Source organism: Rhagoletis zephyria, unplaced genomic scaffold (genome assembly GCF_001687245.7).
Source record: "Rhagoletis zephyria isolate East Lansing unplaced genomic scaffold, Rhagoletis_zephyria_1.1 Rzeph_scaffold_00001, whole genome shotgun sequence".
Taxonomy (NCBI): Eukaryota; Metazoa; Arthropoda; class Insecta; order Diptera; family Tephritidae; genus Rhagoletis; species Rhagoletis zephyria.
Window position 1 is genome coordinate 560,128 of NW_016157085.1, and position 25,360 is coordinate 585,487.

General features: G+C 34.4%; 1 protein-coding gene across 7 annotated transcripts in view; it reads right to left on the minus strand.

The window, feature by feature from the left end:
• Positions 1 to 25,360, minus strand: part of jbug (filamin-type immunoglobulin domains fbug) — a 126,284-nt gene that overhangs the window by 86,397 nt on the left and 14,527 nt on the right. For 3 of the 7 annotated variants that reach the window (XM_017626359.1, XM_017624290.1, XM_017624976.1), the window contains exon 2: positions 14,731 to 15,309. In XM_017626359.1, the coding sequence (XP_017481848.1) occupies positions 14,731 to 14,967 (237 nt within the window). In that variant the 5' untranslated portion in view covers positions 14,968 to 15,309. Of the gene's footprint in view, positions 1 to 14,730; positions 15,310 to 15,453; positions 15,547 to 15,966; positions 16,050 to 25,360 lie in introns of those variants that run through there. The other 4 variants (XM_017627730.1, XM_017629808.1, XM_017625679.1 and 1 more) reach the window with 3 other exon arrangements.

The window sequence follows — 25,360 nt, forward strand, 5'->3', positions numbered from 1 at the left end:
AAATTGTTAAAAAGCTCTTAAAAATATATGAGTGCAAAACTGTAACATCTGCCTTAATTTACATTTTTGTCTGCTGGTTTTTTTATTGTTGTTGTATTGACTTCAAATCATTATGAGAGAGGGAGTAGGGATGTACCAACAAGAATATTCAACAAAAGGATGAAAGTCGTTAGAACTTGGATTTATAGCGGTGGCTGAAACAAATAGTGTTAAACCATGTTACAGTTTTGCTCGTCACTGTATGTATCATATACACATGCATGTATGTATGGATATATATAAATACACTGGAAATCAAAACCTCCAAAAAAATACGACTTATCAACTAAGGCAGTTCGAATGCCAAGGGTAAGACAGTTTATCGCAATCAGTTTTTGAGCGACGTGTTTTCGCATTTTAATGGAATCAGAAAGCAACAACAATAAGTTAACGATCTAAAAAAACATTCATGTAAAATGCTATTAATGTGACTACATTCAAAATTTATGTGGAAAACAAAAAATGGATAAAATCACAAATTCTTATACGCCAACTCAACTTTCTGAACTCACGTCGCTAATTTAGGCAAATTTGACAATTTTCGGCGGGCATTTTTGTTCATTTGTATATACTGTCCTCTTTGAAATTTCGTGACAATGTTATTTAAAGTTTTGTGACCCCCAAAAAGGTTTGTAATAAAATAAAATTGAGTTCTAAAAAAAAAGGTAATTCCAAAAAAATAATTTTTTATTTAAGTTTTTGCAATGACGACGTGTTTCAGCGCCACGTGAAATAGAAGGCGTGTCGCTAAGTTAGAGTGAAAAGTTGCCAAAAAGAAAAAAAATATGTCAATGTCAAGACCGCTACTAAATACCCATTTGGTATTAATATCATTGGAATACCCCCAGATATATTCCTAAAAAGAGTATAGGCTTCAAATATAATGAAATGGATTATTACAATGGTAGGCGCGAGGTAAACCTCTGAGCGTGTTTCGCTTATGACAATTATCATCTGTCATTAACGTTTACCATAAAACCACATTTTGTATGAGCATACATAATTCTTTACATCAGGGTGGTCCAAAAATGCATGTGAAAAAGTAAAGTCGGAATTTTTTTGATCTCGCCCCTAGGATTGTTCAATGCTAAAAAAAAAATCAAAAAATATTTAGTGGTCGGTCAGAGTGCTAAAAATTTTCCTTGCATTTTATATGAAAAAAAACCACTTTTCGTAGAAATGATATAGAATTATTGAAAATCAATATTTTTCGATCGGAGAACCACGCTTATCTTCTGTAGACTCCAATAATAATAACCAAATATTTATTTAACCATATTTTCATAGTAATTATATTTTATAGGTCCGCCGAAACCCCCAGAAAATTCCGTAAAATGCAATGGGGGATAAATAAAAAAACTTTAGTATTAAAAATGGTTAGATAGATTATTGGGTATTGTTATTGGATTTCAAGAATTCTATAAAACTTCTACGAAAAGTTGTTTTTCCCCCGTAAACAAAATACATGGGAAACTTTGAGCGCTTTGAGCGACATCTTAGTATTTTTTGATTTCAAAATAAAAATAGAGGTATATTTTTTTCGACATAGATCAATTCACCCTAATGTACATCCACCCGGTACCTGCCGGCAATGCCACCGCCACCGCTTGCTAAGGAGAAATCGCTTTAAGTTCACACCCTGTTATGGAAACACTGGAATTTTAAGAAGCTTCGAGTTAATTCCAATCGAGTGGGTCCTTCGCCACCAACTATAAACCGGCATCTGCTATATAATCGAAAATTCTCATGATGCATACCTTACTGAGACGTATTTTATGAATGTCAGGTTACTGAAGATGATTTGGAAATTTAAAAAACAGAGGAGGTTATACGTTCACGCGGCGTATCCCTGGAACCTTTTTCAGCTAAACCTTACCTTACAAGCTTACAGAAATGAAAACAATTTCAGACTAGCCATATTTTTATATGGGGTCTAATGTAAAATTTCCAGCTGAATCCGAATACGAAATTAAAATGTAAGATAGTAGAACAGTTTTTGAGATATAGCCGAATTTCGGGTTTTTGAAATCTGAGAAAAGTGCACTAACTTAATTGCAATTTTCTTTGGATGTAGATTGGCAAACTACTGCGACATTTTTGTGTTAATTTTTATGAAGAATTTTTCGCGAATACGAAATAAGAATACAAGAAAATATAAACCTTTTTGAGATATTGCCAAATTTCAGGTTTATGGGATTTGAATAAAATTGCACTCACTTAATTGAAATTTTCTTTGAATGTAGTTGGCCACTATAAAATTTGCTATCAAAAGCTTCAACAAGATTATCCAACTAGGTAAGAAATTTAGGAAATTCACACATTGATTACCAGTAACCATAGCAACAAGGTGGTGGAGTTTGAACAAAATACTGCCATAAAATAATTTTCTTGGTACAATTGTCGAATTTCGCCCCATATATCGCTATTACACCCATTTTGTAATTAGTTTCGAAATCACTTTTTTTATTTTTGAAAATTCGTTACAAGTTACAAGTAAATTTATAATTAGCGACATCATATTTCATAGACTTTAGGCCTCGAGAGTAGCTCTAATGAGCGCTGGGAAGCCTTAACACTTTTGAGATTTTCAATTAATTTTATGAATAAGTATGGGCAAAAATAGGCTAAGAGTACATCACTTTTCGAAACTTTTCAAAAACAACAAATATTGTGCTTTCTGCTAGGCGGCCTTATTTTAAAATTTTTGAAAAGATAACATCCCGATTTTCGCTAAAAAACATTAATTCAATTTTAAAATATTGAGTATAAACTGAAAAGCAGAAGATAAGTTTTTAATTAGGTGGTTAAAGTGACATGAATAATTTCTCAAAAAAAAGGAACAGTCCAGCGCCTTCGTCTTGGTCTGCAGGCTGTATCGGAGATACAGCCGCTATATTTAAACGTAGAATACGTGGTATGGTTAAGAGCATATCCAAGTCAAAAACGAAATCACACACTAAGAAAAAAAGTTTAAAATCGATTTTTTTAAAATCGATAAAAAAGTCGAGAATATCGATAACAAAATCAGTAACAATATCGATAAAAATTTCGATAACAAAATTGATAAAAATATCGATAACAAAACCGATAAAACTATCGGTGACAAAATCGATAAAAAAAATCGACAACTAAACCTAAAAAAATATCGATAACAAAATCGATATAAAATATCGATAAACCAATCGATAAAAATATCAATAAAAAAATCTATGAAAATATCGATAACAAACTCGATAAATAATCGATAACAAAATCGATAACAAAACCGATAACAAAATCGATAAAAATATCGATATCAAAAGCGATAATAATATCGATAAAAATATCGATAACAAAACCCATAAAAATATCGATAACAAAAGCGATAACAATATCAATAGAAAAATCGATAAAAATATTGGTAACAAAACCAATAAAAATATCGATAAAAATATCGACAACAAAATCGATAAAAATATCGGTAACAAAGTCGATTATAATATCGATAGCAAAAACGATAAAAATATCGATAACAAAACCGATAAAAATATCGATATCAAAATCGATAAAAATATCGATAACAAAATCGATAAATAATCTATAATAAAATCGATAACAAAATCGATTAAAGTGTCGATAACAAAATCGATAAAAATATCGATCATTATATCGATAAGTTCCGAAAATATCGATAGAAAAATAAATAACAAAATCGATCATTATATCGATAAGTTCCGAAAGTATCGATAACAAAATCGATAAAAATATCGATAACAAAACCGATGACAAAATCGATTAAAATGTCGATAACAAAATCGATAAAAATATCGATCATTATATCGATAAGTGAAAATATCGATAGCAAAATAAATAACAAAATCGATCATTATATCGATAAGTTCTGAAAATATCGATAACAAAATCTATAAAAATATCGATAACAAAATCGTTAGCAAAATCGATAACAAAATCGATAAAAATATCGATAACAAAACCAATAAAAATATCGATAACAAAATCGATAAAAATATCGATAACAAAATCGATAATAAAATCGATAACAAAATCGATAATAAAGAGATAACAAAATCGATAAAAATATCGATCATTATATCGATAAGTTCCAAAAATATCGATAGCAAAATCAATAACAATATCGATAAAAATTTCGATAACAAAATCGATAAAAAAACCAACAAAATATCGATTATATCGATAAGTCCCGAGAATCCCTAAAATCCCGAAATAGTTCCGAGATTGAGTCTCTGTGCCTTTATCTATATCCTTTTCTCTACAACTACCTTTATTTTAATCTTTCTTCCTCTATCTTCATCTATACTTTTATCGGTATCCTCATCCGCATCTTTTTCTTTATATTTATCTTTGTTTTTATTTTTATGTTTATCATATTCTTCATATACATATTCCCCTTCACCTTTGCACTTATACATATAAGTAAAGTGTTTAAATTTACCTTGGTCTTCATGTTTGCCTTTATCTTTACTCAACTTTGTTTTTGTGTTTATTTTTACCTTGGCCTTTATCCTTTTCTTTATCTATGTACGTCCTCACCTTTACTTTTATTCTTGGATTGGACTTTTTCTAAATGTTGTTTCACTTCGAAAAGTCTTCGCGTATTATGCATACATGTGTTCATATATGTATGTACATATATAATATGTATGTACATATGTATGTATAGACATACATAGATTACTAAAAATAGAAACAGATCCACATTAACTGCAATCAACATATGTACGTATGTATGTATTTACATATGTACACACGCTGCGATTAGGTTATAAATAGCGCGCCTCTGTTTATCAAAAGCCGCATTACATACGCATACATACTTTTTGTCTCCTTCCCACACTTCCAACATATGCACGTGTTTGCAAAATGATGACGAGGTGATTTTGTATGGAAAATCATTTATGCCCATATATTTGAATAAAATAAACATATATAGAAGATATCAACCAATACTTCCCATATACCAAACGAAAGGAAAACTCTTGAATTTTTGATTAAAGAAAACAAAAACAAAATCATTCGAGCGGTTTTCGAGCATTTTGGTAATGAAAAAAATTTGCAAATTTTTTCAACAATTTTTTGCCTTAAAATGCTCAATATTTGTTAAATTTATATAAAATTTGTACCCGATAATATTTCTACTGCTCCAAAGAACCTATATCCCGAAAATGAAAGTTATATATGCCAACAATAAGTTGCTAGAGCACTTTAAAGGCTCAAAATTGACCCCAAAATAAGGCAATGTTTACCGTTGTTTTTACGACAGAAACCGAATTGGTTATTTACAAAAATGAATCTGTCGACAGGTTTGGAATTTTATCTTTGAAACGCCACACTTTTCTTTGAAATCGCTTTATTAGTTCTCGTGCAATAAGCGTTTTTGTGAAGCTCTAAAAATTACAACTACAACATTTGAACATAGCCCCCATACCTTAAGGTAAGACGTATTCTACGTCAAAACAAATTGAAATATACGACTTTTAGCCACCAAAGCTGGTCGGCTGTCACAGTGTATTAATTGTGGTGAGTAAATTTTTTCTCTAAGTCAGATAAGGACCTTCCGACGATGCTAAACTTAAAGACAACTTTGTAAGTAGCCTCAGTAGTTTTTTACTTGCAAAACATGCATTATCTACTTTCTAAATAACTAAGCTCGTTATATTTTGTAACACCAAATAAAATTTTTCAACTCCAATTAAAAAAGTCAATAGACCATACATTTAATGGAATATTATTAAAATAATACAAAAAAATAACTAAACAATATAAGTACGCTACAAACTAAGGTCTATAATATGTCTGATTAAATAGTAACGACCACTTCACACTTGCATTCCCATTCTCACACACATCGCCGCCACCCTTCAACCGGCCACCACTTTGCGCATTAATGCGAATCAATAAAAAATATCGCATAGTGCGTCAACGCTTGTGCTGAAATTCAATCAGCAGAAAAAGTTAATTTTTTTGCATCTTAGTTTTGTTGTTTTTATACTTTTTTATTAGAGTTGTTCCGCTTGGAAAGTGCCAAATATGCAAAGTGTTGCAATGTGCTTGTAAAAAAGGCAACTAAATACTTACGATCAAATTACGAATTTATGCAACTAAGTAATTGGTTAAAACCAAAGTAAAAAACCTATATACACATACATATACTTAGTACATTTATACACATGCATGAATGCAAACAAAGTAGAGCCGAGTTTTGTGAGTTGTCTAATCGCCTCATTAGAGACGTTAAGCATTAACAGTGACCCAAATAAGTGGCCACGTGTTGACTTTCTTCAAATATTCGTAATATTTTTCGAGCTAAATTTTTTATGTTATTTTTATATAAAAATATCGTCTAAGTTGTTAGGAAATTCCAACAAATTTTCATCAAAATTTTAACTTTTTATTCTGAATAAAGGGCAAGTTTCATATGGCTAAACAATTGCTTTAATTTTTGAGAATTTTTTTTTTGGTCACGGATTTTTGCACTTTTTTCAGTATGAATTTCTTATGAAATAAAACACGGGAGACCGTCAGCAATAAAATTTCAAAATATCAACGCAAGTTTTTGTAAACTTTGCTTGTTATATTAAAAACCCCGATAAAGTAGCCTCCAAAAAAAAATCTCAAAAATCAATGCGATTTTTTAGCCGTTTGAAACTTGCACTTCATTAGACTAAAATTGTATGGGCTATAAAACTGCATAACCCAAAAATTTTATAAAAATTCAGAATGAGAAGTTGAAATTTTTATGAAAATTTTATGAATTTTCCTAAATTTTGTATAAAGTTGGCATACTCAAAAATTTTCTAAAATTTCAGAATAAAAAGTTTAAATTTTTATGAAAATTTTATGAATTTTCTTAAATTTGTGTTGTGTTTGAAACTATGAGTTAGAAGGTTTTGGTTGAAGCTTAGACGATATTTAAATAAAAATAACAAAAAAAATATTAGCTGAAAAAATATTACTAATATTAAAGAAAAAACAACACGTGGTCAGTTGTTTGAGTCACTGCGTATATGTATGTTTGCAAGTATTTACAAGCCATTTGAAGGTATAGCACTAACTATAAAGTACATATAGCTATGATTAAAAAATATACTTGCTCACATGTATATACGTATGTAAATATTTATGCAAATTTATTATATCTGCTTTTAGCTGTTGTAAAGCAATATTTGCATGCGGGATGCAACACAAAGTGCCGACAGTATGGAATGCATTTATTTAGATTTGCAGTGACGTAACTAAATATTGTAGGGAATAAATAAATATGAGCGGTTGAATATATTTCATTTTTATAGATATACATAAGTACTGAACATATGTATATATATGTATATTATATACTATGTATATTTACTCTGCAGTTAGATAATCATATATGTACATATGTACACAACATTGTAAAAATAAATATGTACTAACACTTTCATTACGTTTGTAGTATATTTTATTACATTTTACATCGATTCGTTTGATTGATTTCTGCTCAAATGCAATGAATTTCCTCATTTATACTTGCATGCCAGAGGAGCGTAAAAATGTTAATAATATTAAATATTTTAATGGAATTTGATTATAAGCAACTATGAGGGGAGTTTAGTTCAAAGGTAGAAATGCATTTAAAGTCTATTAAAAATGCAATAAGCAATTACTTAAATTAACACAAGTAGGTACACAAGTACATATAAACATAAAAAAAATCTGCACTTTAATGGATTTCAAAAGCACTCATTATTAAGTGGAATCAATTATTGAAGCTTTTATTAACATAAGCTGCTGCTAATGAAGATATGTACATATAGATGTATAGCCATAAAAGCTCTTCTTTAACTTTATAATTGAAAATTCACTCCAATTTTATTGAAAATGTAGTTTGTTGGTTATTTTTAATCTTCTCAAAGCATTAACAATGAGTGGCATTGAGACTGGTAGATCAATTCCTGGGAATTGCTATTGATTTATGGAGCATAATTATCTGCACATGTACCTATATAGAGTAATTTCTCAATAATGATAGCAAATTACATTCAATAAATGAGGTTGCAATGCTGCTCGAACCTGGCGCAGCCAGGTCAAATACAAATAGGACATCTTGAGTACATATATGTATTCTTGAAAAAGACGTTGATAAAATGCAGGCGCGTGGCTTTACTGAGAAATCGATTATTAGCGTGATTTCATAATTCGCATTTGTTAAATAAAATTTCAGAACTGAATATGATTTAAATACGTTCTTGATTTCGATTTCCAGAGCATTTTTACAGTTTAAAAATTTTCGCCTTTGAGTAGTCGGACTAAAAACCTTTTCACCAGAATAAACATACGTACATACAAACAGACATTTTCATACAAGTTTCCGATTAGTAAAGCAGTTAAAGTTTTCTTTATTTTTTATGAATTCGGGTGAAAGTATGTAATTAGCCTTTTGGTTTAAAGACTACACTTTAAAAATAATATTAATATTTATATCGATGCCCAGCAGCCCATTTTCCGATAAAGTTGTCCGTAAAATTTATAACATAATTAGCACTATAGTTGCACTCTTATAATAAATGGTTAGTTGACAAAACTTTGTCTTACAATTTTTTAAACTCTTAAAAAGCACGAAGTAAGAAATCTTTAGAAATTTGGTTTTATTATGGCCTCGGTAAATAAAAATATTTGTGATTTATAACCTGAAAAATGAGTTTTTCAAATGCCAGAAATGCCCAGTCGGAAGTTATTCGAGAGGAACAGAGGCTTTAGACCAAAATTGGTATGAAAAACGTACGAAACTATTTGAAAACCCATTATAACATATGGCACGGTGCGTATGTCAAGTGGAAAAAAAACAACAAAAACACAAAACAGCAGACTTCAATGATTTGCCTGCATGGCAACACTAGCGCAATGCGAACAACACGAACCTCGGCTCTGGATATTGTAATCAGGAAAAGGGCTCAATTGTTTAAAGGAAGACTCATTTCAGGGGACAATGCAGAAGATAAAAAGCTTATACGCCTACAAAAGTATGTCGAGATACGATTAGGTTAGGTTAGATTAGGTAAGGTTAGGTCGGAGATAAGACTTCACACACAAGTTCAATAAACTTTCCTAAATAGAGCGTACTAAAAAAATGGCTGAAAAAAACTGCTGAAAGGCTGCCCTAGTGGCAAGTTAGCTCTCTGTTTTCAAGCTTATTCTATGCCATCGAAGTATATGCAACATACAACTTGAGAGCAGGGCAGCTGATATCGTCTCCAAAATAAACGAGTTGACTTCAAAGCTGGTGTGTGTTTGCTTTCAGCTTTTAACACTTATTACATTCAGACATCGGGTTTTACCTAATTTGGGTACCGGGGCATAGCGGAACTATGTTCAATGCAGTGATAGATATTTTCGGGAAAATGGTTGCAAAGCGATTCGTTGGTCCATACTATTTATCAAACACGGACGGTGGTTAGAGAAAGTCTGAATCACTCATACGGAAATATCAATCAAGAAGACCTGTGAGCCAATAGAGATTTGTTACAACAGTGCTGTGTCACAGAAACTAGCTGACATTATCCTCACTCTAAATGTAAGTTTGTTTATTTTATATAATTTCGTTTAATTTAATTTATTTTAGTCTAATTTAAACTGAAATAATCTGATCTAAACTTACCTAATCTAAATTAAACTATTCAAAGCTAATCTATCTAATCGAATCTAATCTAGTCGTATCCAATCTAATCTAAATTAAACGAGTCTAATATAATCTAATCTAACTTAGTCTTGTCGAATCGAAAATAAAATTATCTAATCTCATCTTCTCTAATCTAATCTATTTTAAATTAAAGCTAGCTTCTCTTCTAATTTGTGGCGTGCTTTTCAATGTTGTCGCACAAATGGAGGAGCCTAAACCTTTACGTCGCTTCCGAACTCATTCCTTTCGAAAAAACTTTTCTGTATTCATTTATACTAGTATCGCCCAGTTGTCGAAATTCGACATCTTTTTTCATACACTTTTGAATTTTACCTGTCACCAATTCTAAATCCTTTATGCGAAGTCCACCAGCATAATTTATAGCGAATTTACAGGAAAACTTAAAATCGAATTATGAACGTTAATACCGGATTGATTAATGCTAATTCTACCAAGTCTCCTCCTCAGTAGCTTTTGAAAATAGACCGAAAAAGGAACCTCGATCTTCATTTATAAAAAATATGCATATGCAATTGTATGTAGATGAGAGGTTCATCACTGACTAATATGTCAAACAATTGAGACTGTAAATAAGTCCGTAAGTACGGTATTGACAACATATGTTGCTGCGTCAAATTTCAGGACGTTAGAATAAGCGGTTACAGAGATGACCGATAAGAGAATTTCAGTTTGAATGGGCGGTGCCACGCCCTCCTTTCCAAAATCTACCACTATTTGCCGTAAGTACCGTACTGACAACGTATGTTGCTGTGTCAAATTTCCGGACGTTAGCATAGGCGGCTACAGAGATGACCGATAAGAGAATTTCAGTTTGTATGGGCGGTGCCACGCCCCCCACCACCACTTTTCGCCGTAAGCACGATATTGACAACATATGTTTCTGTGTCAAATTTCAGGACGTCCGCATAAGCGGTTCAAGAGATAAGCGATAAGAGAATTTCAGTTTGTATAGGAAGTGTCACGCCCACTTTCCCAGTACCTGCCATTTTTCACCATAAGTAGGGTATTTACAAACTATACATCTGCGCTAAGTTTCAGTTCCCCAGCACAATTCGTTTTAGAGATATAGTGGTGTATATTTCATTGAAATCGAGCGAATGGTGCCTTCAAAAAAGGCAAACTTTTCTTGTGGCGTATTTATATATAGATATATATTTAAAGTCTTTGAGTTAAGTTTTTTTTTGTTGTTTTTCTATATAAATATTGTGCAAGCATTAATCAAAACCATATAAATCACAATTCCAAACTTAATATAAAATTTAAGAAAATTCAACAAATTTTCAGCACAATTTCAACTTTTAAATCGGAATCTTTAGAAAATTTTTGGGTATGCAGTTTTATAGCCCACACAATTTTAGTCTCATTAAGTGCAAGTTTCAAACAAGAAATAGTCAAGGGTGGTTAGCTCTGGTTCAGATGAAAACTTACCTGTAACTAACTACTTTTGGACAAAAAATATCAATAAGAAAAACATTGTTCTTTTAATTTGTTACTTGTTTATTTATTTGCTTTACTATTTTACATATACTGCTATAATCGGCCCCATATTCGAATACCGTCCGACATAACTTCAAAAAATTTCAATCTTCACTTTATTTGTCCGGAATTCGAAAAAGTGTTTGTGAATTGCAGAAAAAAGTGTATTGAAAGTAGAATTTGTATAAGGATAGTTAAATAGAAAGTTATTTTTAGAAACGAGTTTCCCGATTACGTCTGCACGACTCCTGCATTACTTCTCAACTAGTTTGAAGTTAGCTTTTTGTAGTTAACTTCAAGTTATATATTTTATAGAAATCCCGCAAAAAAGCTAACTACAAACAAGTGGGTTATTTTTTATCAACTAATAATTTTTTTCTGCAAGGACATTCCAATGTTATATACACACAAAGCTTAAGAAAATTCCAAGTAAATACATGTGCAGACAAGCAGCCATATCCGGTTGACAAGTGTATACAAATACGAGTAATATTTTACACTTAAGAAGTTTGCATATGTAATATTTATGAGGATGAGTTGATTTCTTCCTCAAATTTCCTCAAATATATTTGTATACAAAGGTAAAAGTATGTATATATGTATATTAAAAGCTATTCCAAAATAACACATGGCTTAGTTAGACGTCAAACAAAATATGTATGGAGAATAAAATCTTAATGAAAACGAAAACTTATGTACATAAATATTTAAATGTAAGATTTGTCGCTACGGAAATGGCAAGTTGGCCTCTAAATGTTCAACCCACACGCAAAAGTAAGCCATTCAACAAATTTTAACATATTCTTGTATAAAAATATATTCATATGTAAATACATATACGTGTGTGTATGTATGTGTCCAAAATTTAAATATACACATACATACATATAGTTAGTGTGTATATGGGAATGTAGTGTAATTTATATTCACGACATGTTAACACATTAGGCGGACAAGTTTATGCTACTAGTGTAGTTCTTTGTGCTAAATATTATTGTTATGTAAGAGGAAAGAGCACGCAAAAACATGTGTACTAATTTGTATTATCAATGAAAACGCCTTGTTCCTACCAAGTTCTAGATGCCATAAAGGGGTAAGTGAATGTTATAGTTATGTAGCAGTTATTTACTAACAAATATTTCATTGTCTTTAATCTACGACACGGATATCATAGAATTTTGTTTTCCCACACATTTCATGACTTAAATTGTTAAACCATTTAATTGACTAAATGTGATTTAAAACGTGAGAGAATCATTGTGGCGTGCAGAATACACTTAGGACCGTTTTCACCATCTCTGGTTAACACTAATCTCCAGTCAAACATCGTTACCGACTGTACTGACTACATGCATATAACGTAATGTCGATAACGTCGGTAACGGAGTTTAACAGGAGATTAGTATTAACCAGAGATGGTGAAAACGGCCCTTAGAGGTAATTCTTTTGTGAATGCGTATAATATTGAGTTTGAGCTATTTTTTTTTTACAGCGCTTTGTTGGCAATATTCTTTGAGTCCATTGCACTGTATACGCAAACAAATGCGTAATAAAATTCTCTCCTACCGCTTCAACAAGTTCACTGCAACTTCTTCAGCATGTGCTCACACTACTACGATGCTAGTTGGCCAGGATATTCTCGCCAATATGCACGGTTCTTTTTTAAATTTCACTCATATTAAGATTATGTGTGCGCTAAATATTTTCCAAATCGACGATGAACTGTTTTATCTGCGGTTAGTAAGTTAGCTAAATAGTTGATTTAATGTAACAGAACAGAGGACACTGTGACCTAGAATATCTTTTGTATGTCTATGATAAGATTTTAACCCTAACAGGCATAGATACGATCCGCTATTTTAATCAATTCTAATAAATGGTATCTTGCTAGAGTTGAACTTCTACTAATAAGGGGTTGGAACGGGTATGGATTAAAGTGTTTCTACTTACAGAATGTGGTGCAATGCCTCTTTGTATTCATGACAAAGACAGCATTCGCCTCGTTTATGGTCCGAGTGTGGAAGGGGAGGAAACAATTTGATGGCGTTAAAGACACCCTAGGGTTCCTCGAGCGCATTGAGCGGCTAGCTGGTGCCGAGAGGCATCGAAAAAAGCGGTTTGACGCTCTGAAGCAGACATCGGTGAGCCGCAGTGGTGCGGCGGCATGGCGCCCAGGAACAACGACCCCGGGACAACGCATGATTAATCCAAGAACCTACCAAGCGGAGAGAAACGGGTAGGTTCTTCTCCCGTACTCTAAGCACGAACGAGAGAGGCGAGTGCTTTAAGTGAAACCTCAACGAATTCGGTATCAGCTATAACTTTGAAGCAATGAAGCGCCTTGTCTAACTATGATCCAGCATAAACATCATCAACAACGTCAGCCTGGAGATCAAGCGAAGGATATCTATTGACAACAGCTGCTACTTTGGGATTTGTAGGTAATTAAAAAGCAGGGACCTCTCTCGACAAACAAAAATCACGCTCAACAAGACTCTCATCATGCCCGTTCTTCTATGTGGCGAAGAAACTTGGACGATGTCGAACAAAGATGAGACGGCTTTGGGTGCTTTCCAGACAACTATTCTACGCAAAATCTACGGCCCTGTCTGCGTAGACGGGTATCCGGGAAGATGAAATGACGAACTGTATGAGCTTTTTAACGACATGGATATAGTTAAGTGCATGCTGTACACATAACGCGAACCGACAAATGGTTGTAGCGCCAAATACGAAGAAGGGGCAGTAGTTCTAGAAAACTTTCAAGAACCTTAAGAAAGAGGACAGTTAAATTTTCCCGAGAGCCTGATTTAGGCGCAGATAATACAGACAAGATTTGGCCCTTACTTCCAGAAAAACATTTTCTCCAAACATTTACTCCCACAAAATGCTTTAAAGCAACTATAAAATGCCACAAAAAAATTCAATCAAGCTTAAAGTTTTAAACCAGATTTAATTTTGTTTATCACTGCTTTTAAAACAAAATAAAAGTAGCCTAGAAGAGAAAAACGAACTTCGATAATTTACAATTAACTCGCAAAAAAGTCGTTCGAAATCACAACTTTTTTCCAACTATTCGTTCGTGAAAGTAAATCGGTAAAACTTTGTATATCAGCAATTTAGTGGAATTTTTTTATATAAATTTTTGGTACGGACGTTAAAAAAAGCTGTTTCAAACGCACCCATAAAAGAACCCTTCGACTTTTTCGTAAATCCTATTTCAAAATCTAAATTCTTAAAACTTCGAAATTGCCCTTAAATCAATCTCCTTTAAAAAGTAAAAAAGTGCAAATATTACAACAATTTAGTGGACATTTTTTCCGTACACAATTCATCATACAGATTTTAAAAGAAGCTGATTCAAACCCAATCACAAAAGAATTTTTGGACTTCTTCGTAAATTCTATTTAAAAATCCGACGACTAAATATTACATAACAATTTTTTAAATTTCAAAATTTAACTTAAATTACTTCTCCCATAGGAAATAAAAGCAACTAATAAATTTCGAACACTCACCTGCATTCCTGTCGATCGCAAATGCTCATTCACCCAATTGCGAAAGGTGTTCGCCTGTATTTCCACCCACAAGTCCTCATTGCCGCGTATGTTCATGCCCTTGGCGGCTGTTCCTTCGGGACTGCGCGCCACCAGGCCGGCGTGTGTGATCTTTTGCGTTTCGGTGCTGCCGTCAGCATTGTGCTTCAGCAGACCGGCGTGCGTCACTTTGGCACCTTTAATATCTTTCACATCCATCCTGCACGAGGATGACTTCACTGCACAACACTACGCTCGTATATTTTTTTAATTCCTGTACTTTTTTATGTTTTCAAGCACTTAACTTTTTGAACGAATAGTATGTAAATATTTAAATATCCGCTTGGCACTATTTGCGTTTTGTTTTCATAGTGAACTTCGCAAACTTACGAGTTGGGCAAATGCATACACTTTAACACACACACCTACACTCAAAAAGGGAGTGCAGTGTTCTTTTTTGCTTTGCTAATATGGCGGACTTAGTTGCAAATCACCTGCTGTGCACTCACAAATTTTCTTGGTTTTTGAGTTCTTATTTTTGGATATTCGCATTCGTAGGCGCTGAAATTGTAGAAAAAAAATTTAAATTAACACTTGTAGAACACTTTATTAGCATATTTGAAACTTTTGCTTTTAAAATTTTTATTTATGTAACAACTATTAATTTTTTTTTCTTCTTCTTCCTAAAAAATTCCACACGCTTACGCTTCGATTTTTTCGTGTGCGCGCTCAGCCACTGCTGCGCTCAGACTGAAACGCGTTTTTAGCCAAGTGCGCTAATTTAGTTTGGCAAATGCTCTAAAATAAAAAATTAATCTGTTCAAAAACTCTCCGCTTAATTCAACTCAGCCGAACACTCCACCACTACTACCGCCTTTACCAGCAGCATAAATACGCTGTCAGGCTGCTCATTTCGTAGCGCTGCTTAGCTTAAACCTACGTACGAGTTTCAACCTTTCAAGTCAACCTACTCACTTTTTGTACATAAATACTTCAAGCACAACAACAAATGAGACAACCCGTTTGCTTTTACACCTTCTAGACTTGGCTTCAAAAACCTGCCTCAGAACGTCAACAAACCGCAAAAAACGATGACGTCATGCTGGCTTTTCGAAAATGAAAATGAACAATGTGATCCACTCGAATTGGACACTCACCAAACGCGACGCGCAGTCGCATACTCGCACATTTGTGCTCTCCCACAGCATGCTCACTCACCTGACTCGACTGTTGTAGTAGCTGTTAGCCAAATATAAAGTGGCTTAGTTAACGCTCTAACCGGCGTCGGCTTGAAGTGCGTCTCAGTGGGGGTAGCTATTTTTTGGTGAGACTTGATAAACTTGTTTTTGGCTTACACAAAAAAAAACAGCCGCTTGTTTGATTGCAAAGTTGCTGCCGATTTGCTAATGCTGCTGCTCCAGTCAAAAGTTGAAAGAGAATTCGAATACATATACGACTTAATGCGAAATCATTAATCAAAATCCACAACTGGCTAAAAAAAAGTCACCGAAAAAGCAGTAGTGTGAAGAATTGAGAAAATGAGTTGTGAAGAGTAAAATTTAAAGCTAATCAATGTGGAGGTGATTACACTGAGAGAAATTTTGTTTTTGAAACAAGCTCCGGATGATTTGCTGGTGGTTGGGCATATTTATTGAATGAATTACGGAGATAAATAACGGTAACATTACTGATTTATTTATCGATATAGTTTTTCAGTTTGAACTCACTTCACTAGCACAAAAAATTCAGTTTAAATTCAAAACATTTATTAATGTTGTTTTTCTTTTTAAGCAGAGACAATGTGTTTGGTTTGGTTAGGAAAATGATTTTGGTTTTTAAAAATTTTGCCTTTGCACGGTGCAAAATGTGTTGGATGTTACACTCAACCCTGTAAAAGAGAATGTTTTTGCTTTCATGTCCTTGTCCAGCTAACGTATTTCATAATATTATCGTTTTAAGCAACCATCTGATTTTGAAGGCAACCATATCCCCTCACAAAGCGTCTAAGGGCAGAAAATAAGCCTTAAGACTGGTTTACACTATGTCATATTTTGACGCCAAAATTTGGCGACATTTTTTGACACAACTTTATCTCCTTTTTCCATACCTGTACCGATGATATTACGGGCCAAAAACTGACAAATAGCCAATTTAGCAGCGCATGTACACGACTAAAGATCTTTCCTGATCAAAATCAATCGATAAACCGCTTTTTAATCCCATTTGACAATGTGTTTTCACTTATTTGACGACTAATGCCACTGAATTTGACATTGTGAAAACCAGCCTTTACAAGAGTGTGACATTTTAAGAAACGAACACAAAATTTTTCACTGTTTGCCCTTATATGAGAATCGAACACGAAAAGGGAGGATCCAATACATATAATTTTTTTTTTCAAGGCTAAAGACATCCTTCCAACCCTGTAAGTCTGCGGTTCTGTACCTAATCATACCAACTATGCTTCAAGGAACGATTTCTACACTAACTCTCTGGCTAACGACAATTTGCAGAGTCAACTCCCTCTTAAGCTATATCTATGCCGAAGCCACGAAAGCAGATAATAGTGGTCTTCATCTCTAAAGCAGGGAAGACTGAGAGATTTTCGACCAATCAGTTACCGGCTTACCATGTAGCGGTAGCTTTAGGAAAGGTGAAAAACATATATTTAATATTTGCGCCGGGTATTTAATGTTCGGCTCCGCCCGAACTTAGGCTTTCTTACTTGTTTTTTTTTAATTATTGTGTACTTGTTCTTTCACTTGGTGTACCGATTTGATCAAACAGCATTTTACATGGTCCACAGCACACGTCAAATGACTATCTAATTTGGTGGAAATCAGAACCACTTTGATTTTGGTAAAACAGCCATCAAACTCATACATGCGACATACCAAATTTTACTAACACATAAACACATTTTGATCAGACAATTTGACCATGGAAGGTTCAATGGGGGATGCAAAGAAAATATATTTTTATGAAAAGTATTGCAGCTATAAGGAGACTGCTATATGATCAGGGGTATTTTCTTAGTCTTGCAAAGCCCTTGCACGGTGCACGGATTGCACGGTTTGCAAAGCTATCCCATACGAAAACCGGTTTTTACCGTGCAATGTGTGCACCGTGCAAGGGTTTGCAAGACTCAGAGAATACCCCTATTGCTTCATGGCTATGCCATCATCTTGTCACGGAGGATATTTATTTATGCGTAAACAACTTTCGAACTCATCAGAAGTTCTGATTTTTATGTCTTGATATAATTCTTATTAAATATTGTTTTAAATTAATCTTTTACAAAAGTTAATTTTTGTTTTATCAAAAATGAGGAAACAGGCTGAAAAAAGAGGGGAAAACATCGCAATAACATCAGGAAATATGTATATAAATTTGGTGTTTTCAATATAACAGTCTTTTCGATAGTTCTCCTACTTCATATGTAAAGTTACTCCTATATGTACAAGTATGTATTTTTAATAAGATTAAAATTGTTTCTACATATTGAGAATGAGTTTTCTGCCAGCATTGTTATTATTGCATAAATTATTTCAATATGTATGTATATAATGCTCAATAATACTCAATGAGAAGTCAGTCACTTCTGAATGAAAATACTGTGAGTACTTATTTCGTTTTTGCCGCCTACTCCTTAGCTAGAGATTCTAGAAATTGCTTTTTATTTAACACCGGCATGCCTGATTGAGAAGCTTTGCTCATCGATACGTGTTGAGATGTCTATCTTAAGTATACAAGTATGCGCATACTTATATATGTACATACATAATACAGTTCTTCATAAACAGTACATTGAGCTTTTAACTTTTTAAATCTCACAAGACAACTCGGAAAAGGCTGTTGGCATGAAATGATGTCACTACTATGGTATTTTGTTTTTGCTTACGATTTTTACTTTACTGTTTTATTATTATGTTTTTTTTTCGTTTGGTTGGCACAAGATAAACATCTTGAAGGGTTAATGTAGAGAAATTTCGTCATATAGACCTTATTTGGGATTTTAAAATTTTTAGCTGTAAAAGCGAACATCTTTTCCATAGAAAGAAATCTCATGACGAATGGCGTCTGGAATGTGGGTGGTGAAGTAAAAAAAAGCCACAAATGCTGCAAAAATTTAAATCTTAAACTGATATTATGACAAGTAAATTATTTTTTGATCAAATATGGACATATTAAGTAAGTATTTATATCCAGATTTTGAATCGGAATAATATGAAAAAAAACAACTTCAACTGAAACAGCTTAACGTCGAATGACGACAACATATTGATAAGTAAATTTTTCCGAGAAAATTATAAAATGGCAGGAGATATAAAAAACAGGGCTATATTATTTCGGTATAGAGAGCGGGGCTCAGAGAATTAAAATTCCGAATTTCCTACATTTGGACCGTCCTAATGTACATACATACATTCCTAAAATTAAGTAAATGTACTTTTGTAGTAGTGAAAAATATTGCACTAGCAAAATAATGAATAAAGCTGTGGACAAACGGGTTCTCCTTAATACCATATATGTAAGTAGATTGGTAAACGGACGGTTAAAGGCTGGCAGACAGAGCAGGTGTAGGTATCTATGGACCTGGCACCAAACTCGCAATTTCCGTAGGCAAGCGATTCTAACCTGCGTCAAATTAAGCCTTGAAAAGGGTTTCTAGGGCGTAGAAAGGCACCTAGCAGTTATACGGGCCCTCAAAAACATAATGATGATCCAAAACTTGTTAAATACGGCTTTAACAGACTTCAAGCTCTGGCGAAAAATACAATAACACTATGCTACCGAGCAACTTTGGCAACGAGATCGCTGATGAGTTGGCGAGAGAAAGAGCCTTAATTACTGAGTGGGTACACTCTGAACGCAGTTAGTACTAGTCAGGCAGGCTAGGCTCTTTGGCTACCCTTTCAATAAATCGTATGTTATTTAACTCATCAGAAATTACCACAGGCTACTCTCCGGGCACTTAACTAGCAAAAACAAACTAAGATCTTATATGCACCGAATAGGTATTATCGAAGAGTCGGACTTCCGGCTTTGCTTTAAGGACGATTAAATTTACAAACACATTTTCTTTTGACCCTATGATCAAAAACTTAGGAATGATGAGTTCGACTACCTAGGTTAGGCACAGTTGTTAGAGGTACAAAAGACCTTTCAGTTCACGATGTTATTATTGCTTTTTTCTACCTATTTACATATGTATAAACGAATAGAAATAGTTTGCAGCACCGAACTCAATATTTTCTAATAAGACTTGAAATATGGCTATCAGCCTTCAATACCATTGCCTGGAGTTCAATTTTGGACAGATAGGCCTCATGCCATACAGCTTTAGATTTCAGTAAGGTGGCAGAATCCACTTCCCGGTCGAATAGAAATTCAAGCGGTGAGACCAAAACTCTAATCTGATCGCTATTGCCATAGTTTTGCGCATCTGAACAGTGTGAATAGGTACATTGACACGTTTTGCGAACTTTTAGCTTTATTCATCAGGGCTTCATAATGCTAAAAAGCATTTCCGTCCTTTCAAATCATTGTAGCGATCTTCTGGGCCTCCTTTTGGCAGCCAGTTCTAGGCCATGAAGTGGGAGAGAGAGATAAGTGCTTCAAAGTTTCGTCTGAAATCTAAATGAGGAGGGGTCTAAGCCTCCTTGCTAGCTCTCTCCTCCCTGCTAGCGCTTCTACATTGAGCTTATAAAAATTGGTTTCCAATACTATTCTGAATGACCCATTATTGAATAACCCAGTTATGTCTAGAAAAACACGTATGGTGCACTTTATATTTCTACTCTGGGAGGGCTCTCACTTCGAGTTGTTACGACTAGTACAGTCATGCAAGGTAAAGGATTATCATTAATGAAGTTTTATTGCGACTTTTTACTTGGCAGAAATTTGGAAAGCAGCAACCTGGCTCAATGAACCAAAATTACACTCAACAAATCATTGATCCCACCCGTCCTATAATGGTGAGACAAACAAATTATTTATTAACTAACTAGAACCCTTATTGCAGAAGAAAGTTGGCTATTGTCTGTCGCAGCGCACCCGCTGTTGGAAGGTCTTCTACCCGAATACATTAGAATGGTGAAGTGTAAAAGAGCCTTAGTGTGAACAAAATGTCTGAATAGGCAGATTTCGTTGTGAATTATTTAAAAAATTTTCACAAGTCAACTTCTGTTGTTACTCAACTACTAAAATCGAGATGAAGTGCACATATCGCAAACAATAAAATCATTTGGTTAGTGTGAACTCAACCACAAAAGCTGTCAAAACAATTCTAAATCACTTCGCACACAAACCGCTTAGGTTTCAGAAATCGAAAGCAATTCCACAAATAACTAAAAATCTATGCACGAAAAATGCATTGGAAATGTTGAATAACCACAATTGAGAGTGCGAAAATCCACGCAGTGCGAACACTAGCAGTCACAACTAAGCGCTAAGGCAGGTGCGAATCAAAAGAGTTGCCAACAAAAAAATAAAAATAAAATGAAACGCAAAGACAGAGTGTCAGCGATGAGCAAGCCATACAATTCTACACCTCGAAAAACTAAAAAATAGTAATATTCAATATGCGTCAGTGCAAGAACCAAAAAATAACAAACAAAAAAATAGAAAGTAATCTGCTTCGCTGCAATTTGCCAAAAAAAAAAGTGCACTACGATTTATTGTCACCGTGTTGGTGTGAGTGTGCAATTGCAGGCAATGGCAGGTTGTGGCAGCTCGCCTTGTTGCTGTTGATGTCGCCACTGTTGAGCTTGTTGTTGTTGTCGTTGTAGCCCATGCCGTCGTCAACGTGATGGCGGTTGCAAAGCGCAGGAAATCGCTGCCGCCTTTTCCGTTTTGTGTCACTTTAACTGACACAAATACGTCTAGCAACAACAACATCAACGAGAGCGAAAAATGCAGTCATTGATTTTTATTTCTTTTTTTGTATATTTTTTAGAATTGCTTATGCGAATGTGAGCGACCACCAGCAACAAAAAAAAAAAAATGAATGCAAATAAAGCCTGACATTGCGTAAAATAATATTTAGTCAAAATAAAAATCAAAACGACTTTTATTGTTTGAACTTTAAATAGCCAAGTCATGTGTAGAGGGCTAGCATTTGAACATTTGGAAGTAAACAAATTTTAACGTTTTGCATAAGCTTGAAACTAGTTCAATGAAAACGGTGGAAATGCATTTGGGCATTAAAGATAATATGACTTCACTTGCCCGCCTGTTATCTTTTGGGTACAGGTATCGTCGGGCTTTTGGTGTCATGGTATTTGTGAGTGGTGCAATATTGTATGTGGCTTACAGCATTTGTTTTCAAATGCAGCTTAAATTTGCATATCGCGAGAGCAAATGCGTGGGCATCATTGCCATTTACGTCGTTACGAACTCTACATATGTACATAATATATATACTTTATGTTTGTTGTTGTCGTTCTACAAATTGCACAAAAATTGCGAAGTTGAGCTATGTACTACTGATCCGATTTGAAAGCATTTTGCCTCTCAAATGTACGTAAATAGATCAAATATGCAAATTTATTTGATGATATTCTGATTGCAGGTACTATTTACTTGCGATTTTATATCACCACTGTCGCAAATAGTTTTACGCTTTGGTAAGTTTTTTTAAATTTCGCAATAAATGGTAGTCTAACAGATTTCCTAAAGATGATACTGTTGTTGTTGTTGTAGCAGCATACCAATTCCTTAAAGGTTTTCGGGAAATGATGATGAAGTGGCAGTCCTTGGGCAGATATTAATCTGGGTCATTCCCGACTACGTAGGCCCTAGATTTTTGCACTGAAAAAAAAATTAATTTAATTTTTTTATATATTATGTGAAACATATTCTGCATACGTTTTTATAATTATTGCCATAGCCGCCTAAGCGATTGCGGCCGAGCTGCACTGGTACGCTAACGCGAAGTCCCTCTTTTCAACACTACACTGAGAGAAAAGAGTTTAGTTAGGTCAAATTAATTATGTTTCTCTCAGCATTTGATTTGATAATTATTACATTTTTTGGTTATAGCTACCAAATCTTGTATTCCTGGACCTCTCAAACCTGGATTCGCTCTCTCCCTCCGGAGTATGGACACTCCGGGCTATGGGCTATGTTAGCAAAATTTAATTTCATAACGATAATAACCGATCGGTGTGTACCCAGGATGGCTCCTAGAGCGATATTCTCTTCACACATCCCACAAAGGGGCATATGGGGTGAAAAGGTTTTCTCTGGGGCAAAGGATCGGTGAATATCTTCACGGATGGGTCGAAGGTTGATGGCTGATTTCAAACCCTGATAATTTCTATAGATATTCGCACGATACAAATAATTTTTACGGTGTTTCCCTGTGAAAAATAAAAAGTTTTTGACAATTGGAAGAAATACAACTTCGAAAGTCTTTTTAAAACGATTTTTCATTTTGCTACGTTAGAGCCGTTGCCGAGAAACTTATGGATACCTATACATACACACAAAAATTGCTCGTTTAAGGTAAGGTAAGGTAAGGTAGAAAAAGGGGCAAAATTTCCCGCAAAGCCCCCACAATCAGAAAACTCTGTTTTCGCCACTGGCCTCGGATGACTTCCACTTCAGACTGATTTGGGTTGCGGGGCACAGTGACATTGCAGGAAACTCCTGTGTCGATGAACTGGCCAGGCAGAGTACCCTAGAAGCCATCACTAGCGAAAGGGAAGTTATTGTGGTACCTATGGCAACCTGCGGACTGATTCTGGACAAATGGGCTCTTAGTCGGCTCAGCGAACGCTTGGCGGAAACATCGACATGCAAAGTTGAAAGGTTCTTTTGGCCGGTAGTTGATCAAGGAAACTTCTACAGCTAACTAAGCGACAACTCCCGGTTTTGATAAGGGTTCAGTCTAGGCAGTGCCCCATGGGAATTCATGCGGTACGGCTTAATATTGCTGCGGACCCGATGCGCCGCAACTGTATGTAGGACGATGAGGGGGAATCATCTCAGCACTATCCTCTCAGCTGCCCTCCCTTGCGAGGCTAAAGGTTTAAACATCTCGTGTCGTACTTCATGATTGGTCCAGAGCAACTCCCTAGAGTGGACATCAGCTGTTTGCGGAAGTTCATAACCAGCTCCAAGCGATTTTCTAGCTTTACTTGTTTACCTGTTGTACCGTTCCCGGATAATTTTTTTTTTTTTAGTGGTAATACAATGGACATTCAATAACAGTCTAAGTGAGCCCCTTTGAGGGCTGACATCTTACCAAGCCTAATCTAACCTACCCTTTAGCATTTCCTATTGCATTAGAAAGCCAAAACTGAGTTAAAGGCAATGTAGTTTATCATCCCAATAATTAAATTGAAGGTAATCTATTATGAATCACTTAAATCCGGAACTAAATTTTTAATTCAATGTTGCGTTTTTCGCACAAAACCTTAAAACAATTAGATGTGCATTAAAATAATTTTGTAAATAACAAATAAAAAAACAGCGCACAAATATGACTGTGCATTTGCTTGCTATAGAAAAATCATAGTCACAGCTAATCGCATGACTGCATTCGAAAATAATTTTATACGCCCATTTGAGTGTTTTATCTGGTTTTTTTCTTGTTTTTGGTTCAGCAAATAATGCACAAGTCATTTTCTCATTTTCAACCAGTTTTCCTTCACCAAATATATATGTGTACACATCAGGGCGGGTCAATTTGTATGGAAGATTTTTTCGAACATGCGCGTATAGAACAGAAGTATTCTACGTGTAATTCTAAAAAAATTTGCCGAAGAAACCATAGGTCTAAATTCAATTTGGAGTTTGCCGAATTGCGAAAATAGGTTTCTTAGTATTTTGCTATCTTGTCGTAAAAACCAGCTTAAATTTTGTATAAAACATGCTATAAGGGGTTCTTTCGTATAAGGAAACCATTTCTATACTCATCTTTTTTTTAAACTTCCAGCAGACAGCAGCAATTTTGCAAACTCCTAACTGATTTTAGACCCATGGTTTCTTCGGACATTTTGCTAAGACCTAAACGTAGAATCCTCCCAAGCTATATGCCCATAGTAAAAAAAAATCGACCCGCCCTAATATGTATATATATATATTTATAAATGTTTAACTGCATGTTACCATTGAAAATATGTATGTTTGTACGTAAATATACACAGCTAATTGCACACGAATACACAACAGAGATATGACTAATTGCACGCATTTAAGTTCAATGCCAATGTCAGATTCGCTCGCAGTGCGGCCGAGTTTTATATAGCCAAGTTGTGCATTCATAAATTAGTATAAGCCAATACGCGTTCATTTATAAACATACATACATACATATGGTATTGGCCGACAGCAGTGGTCATGCGACAACGCCACTAATGAGATCACAACACTAATGTGAATTCATCGTTTTTGTTTTTTTAAAGCTACGACGTAATTGTGAAGTGAGCGATGAAGTTCATTTGGCGCTTTGATTGCCCCGTAAACAATTTGGAAAAAAGTGAAATCAGTGCAATGTGAATCGAAATCTATGCCACGCTTGTTTTTATTTTTATTTTCACAAATTTATATGACCCAGCTACGGTTATGATAATTCATATATTTTCTAGCCAACAAAAAGCAATAG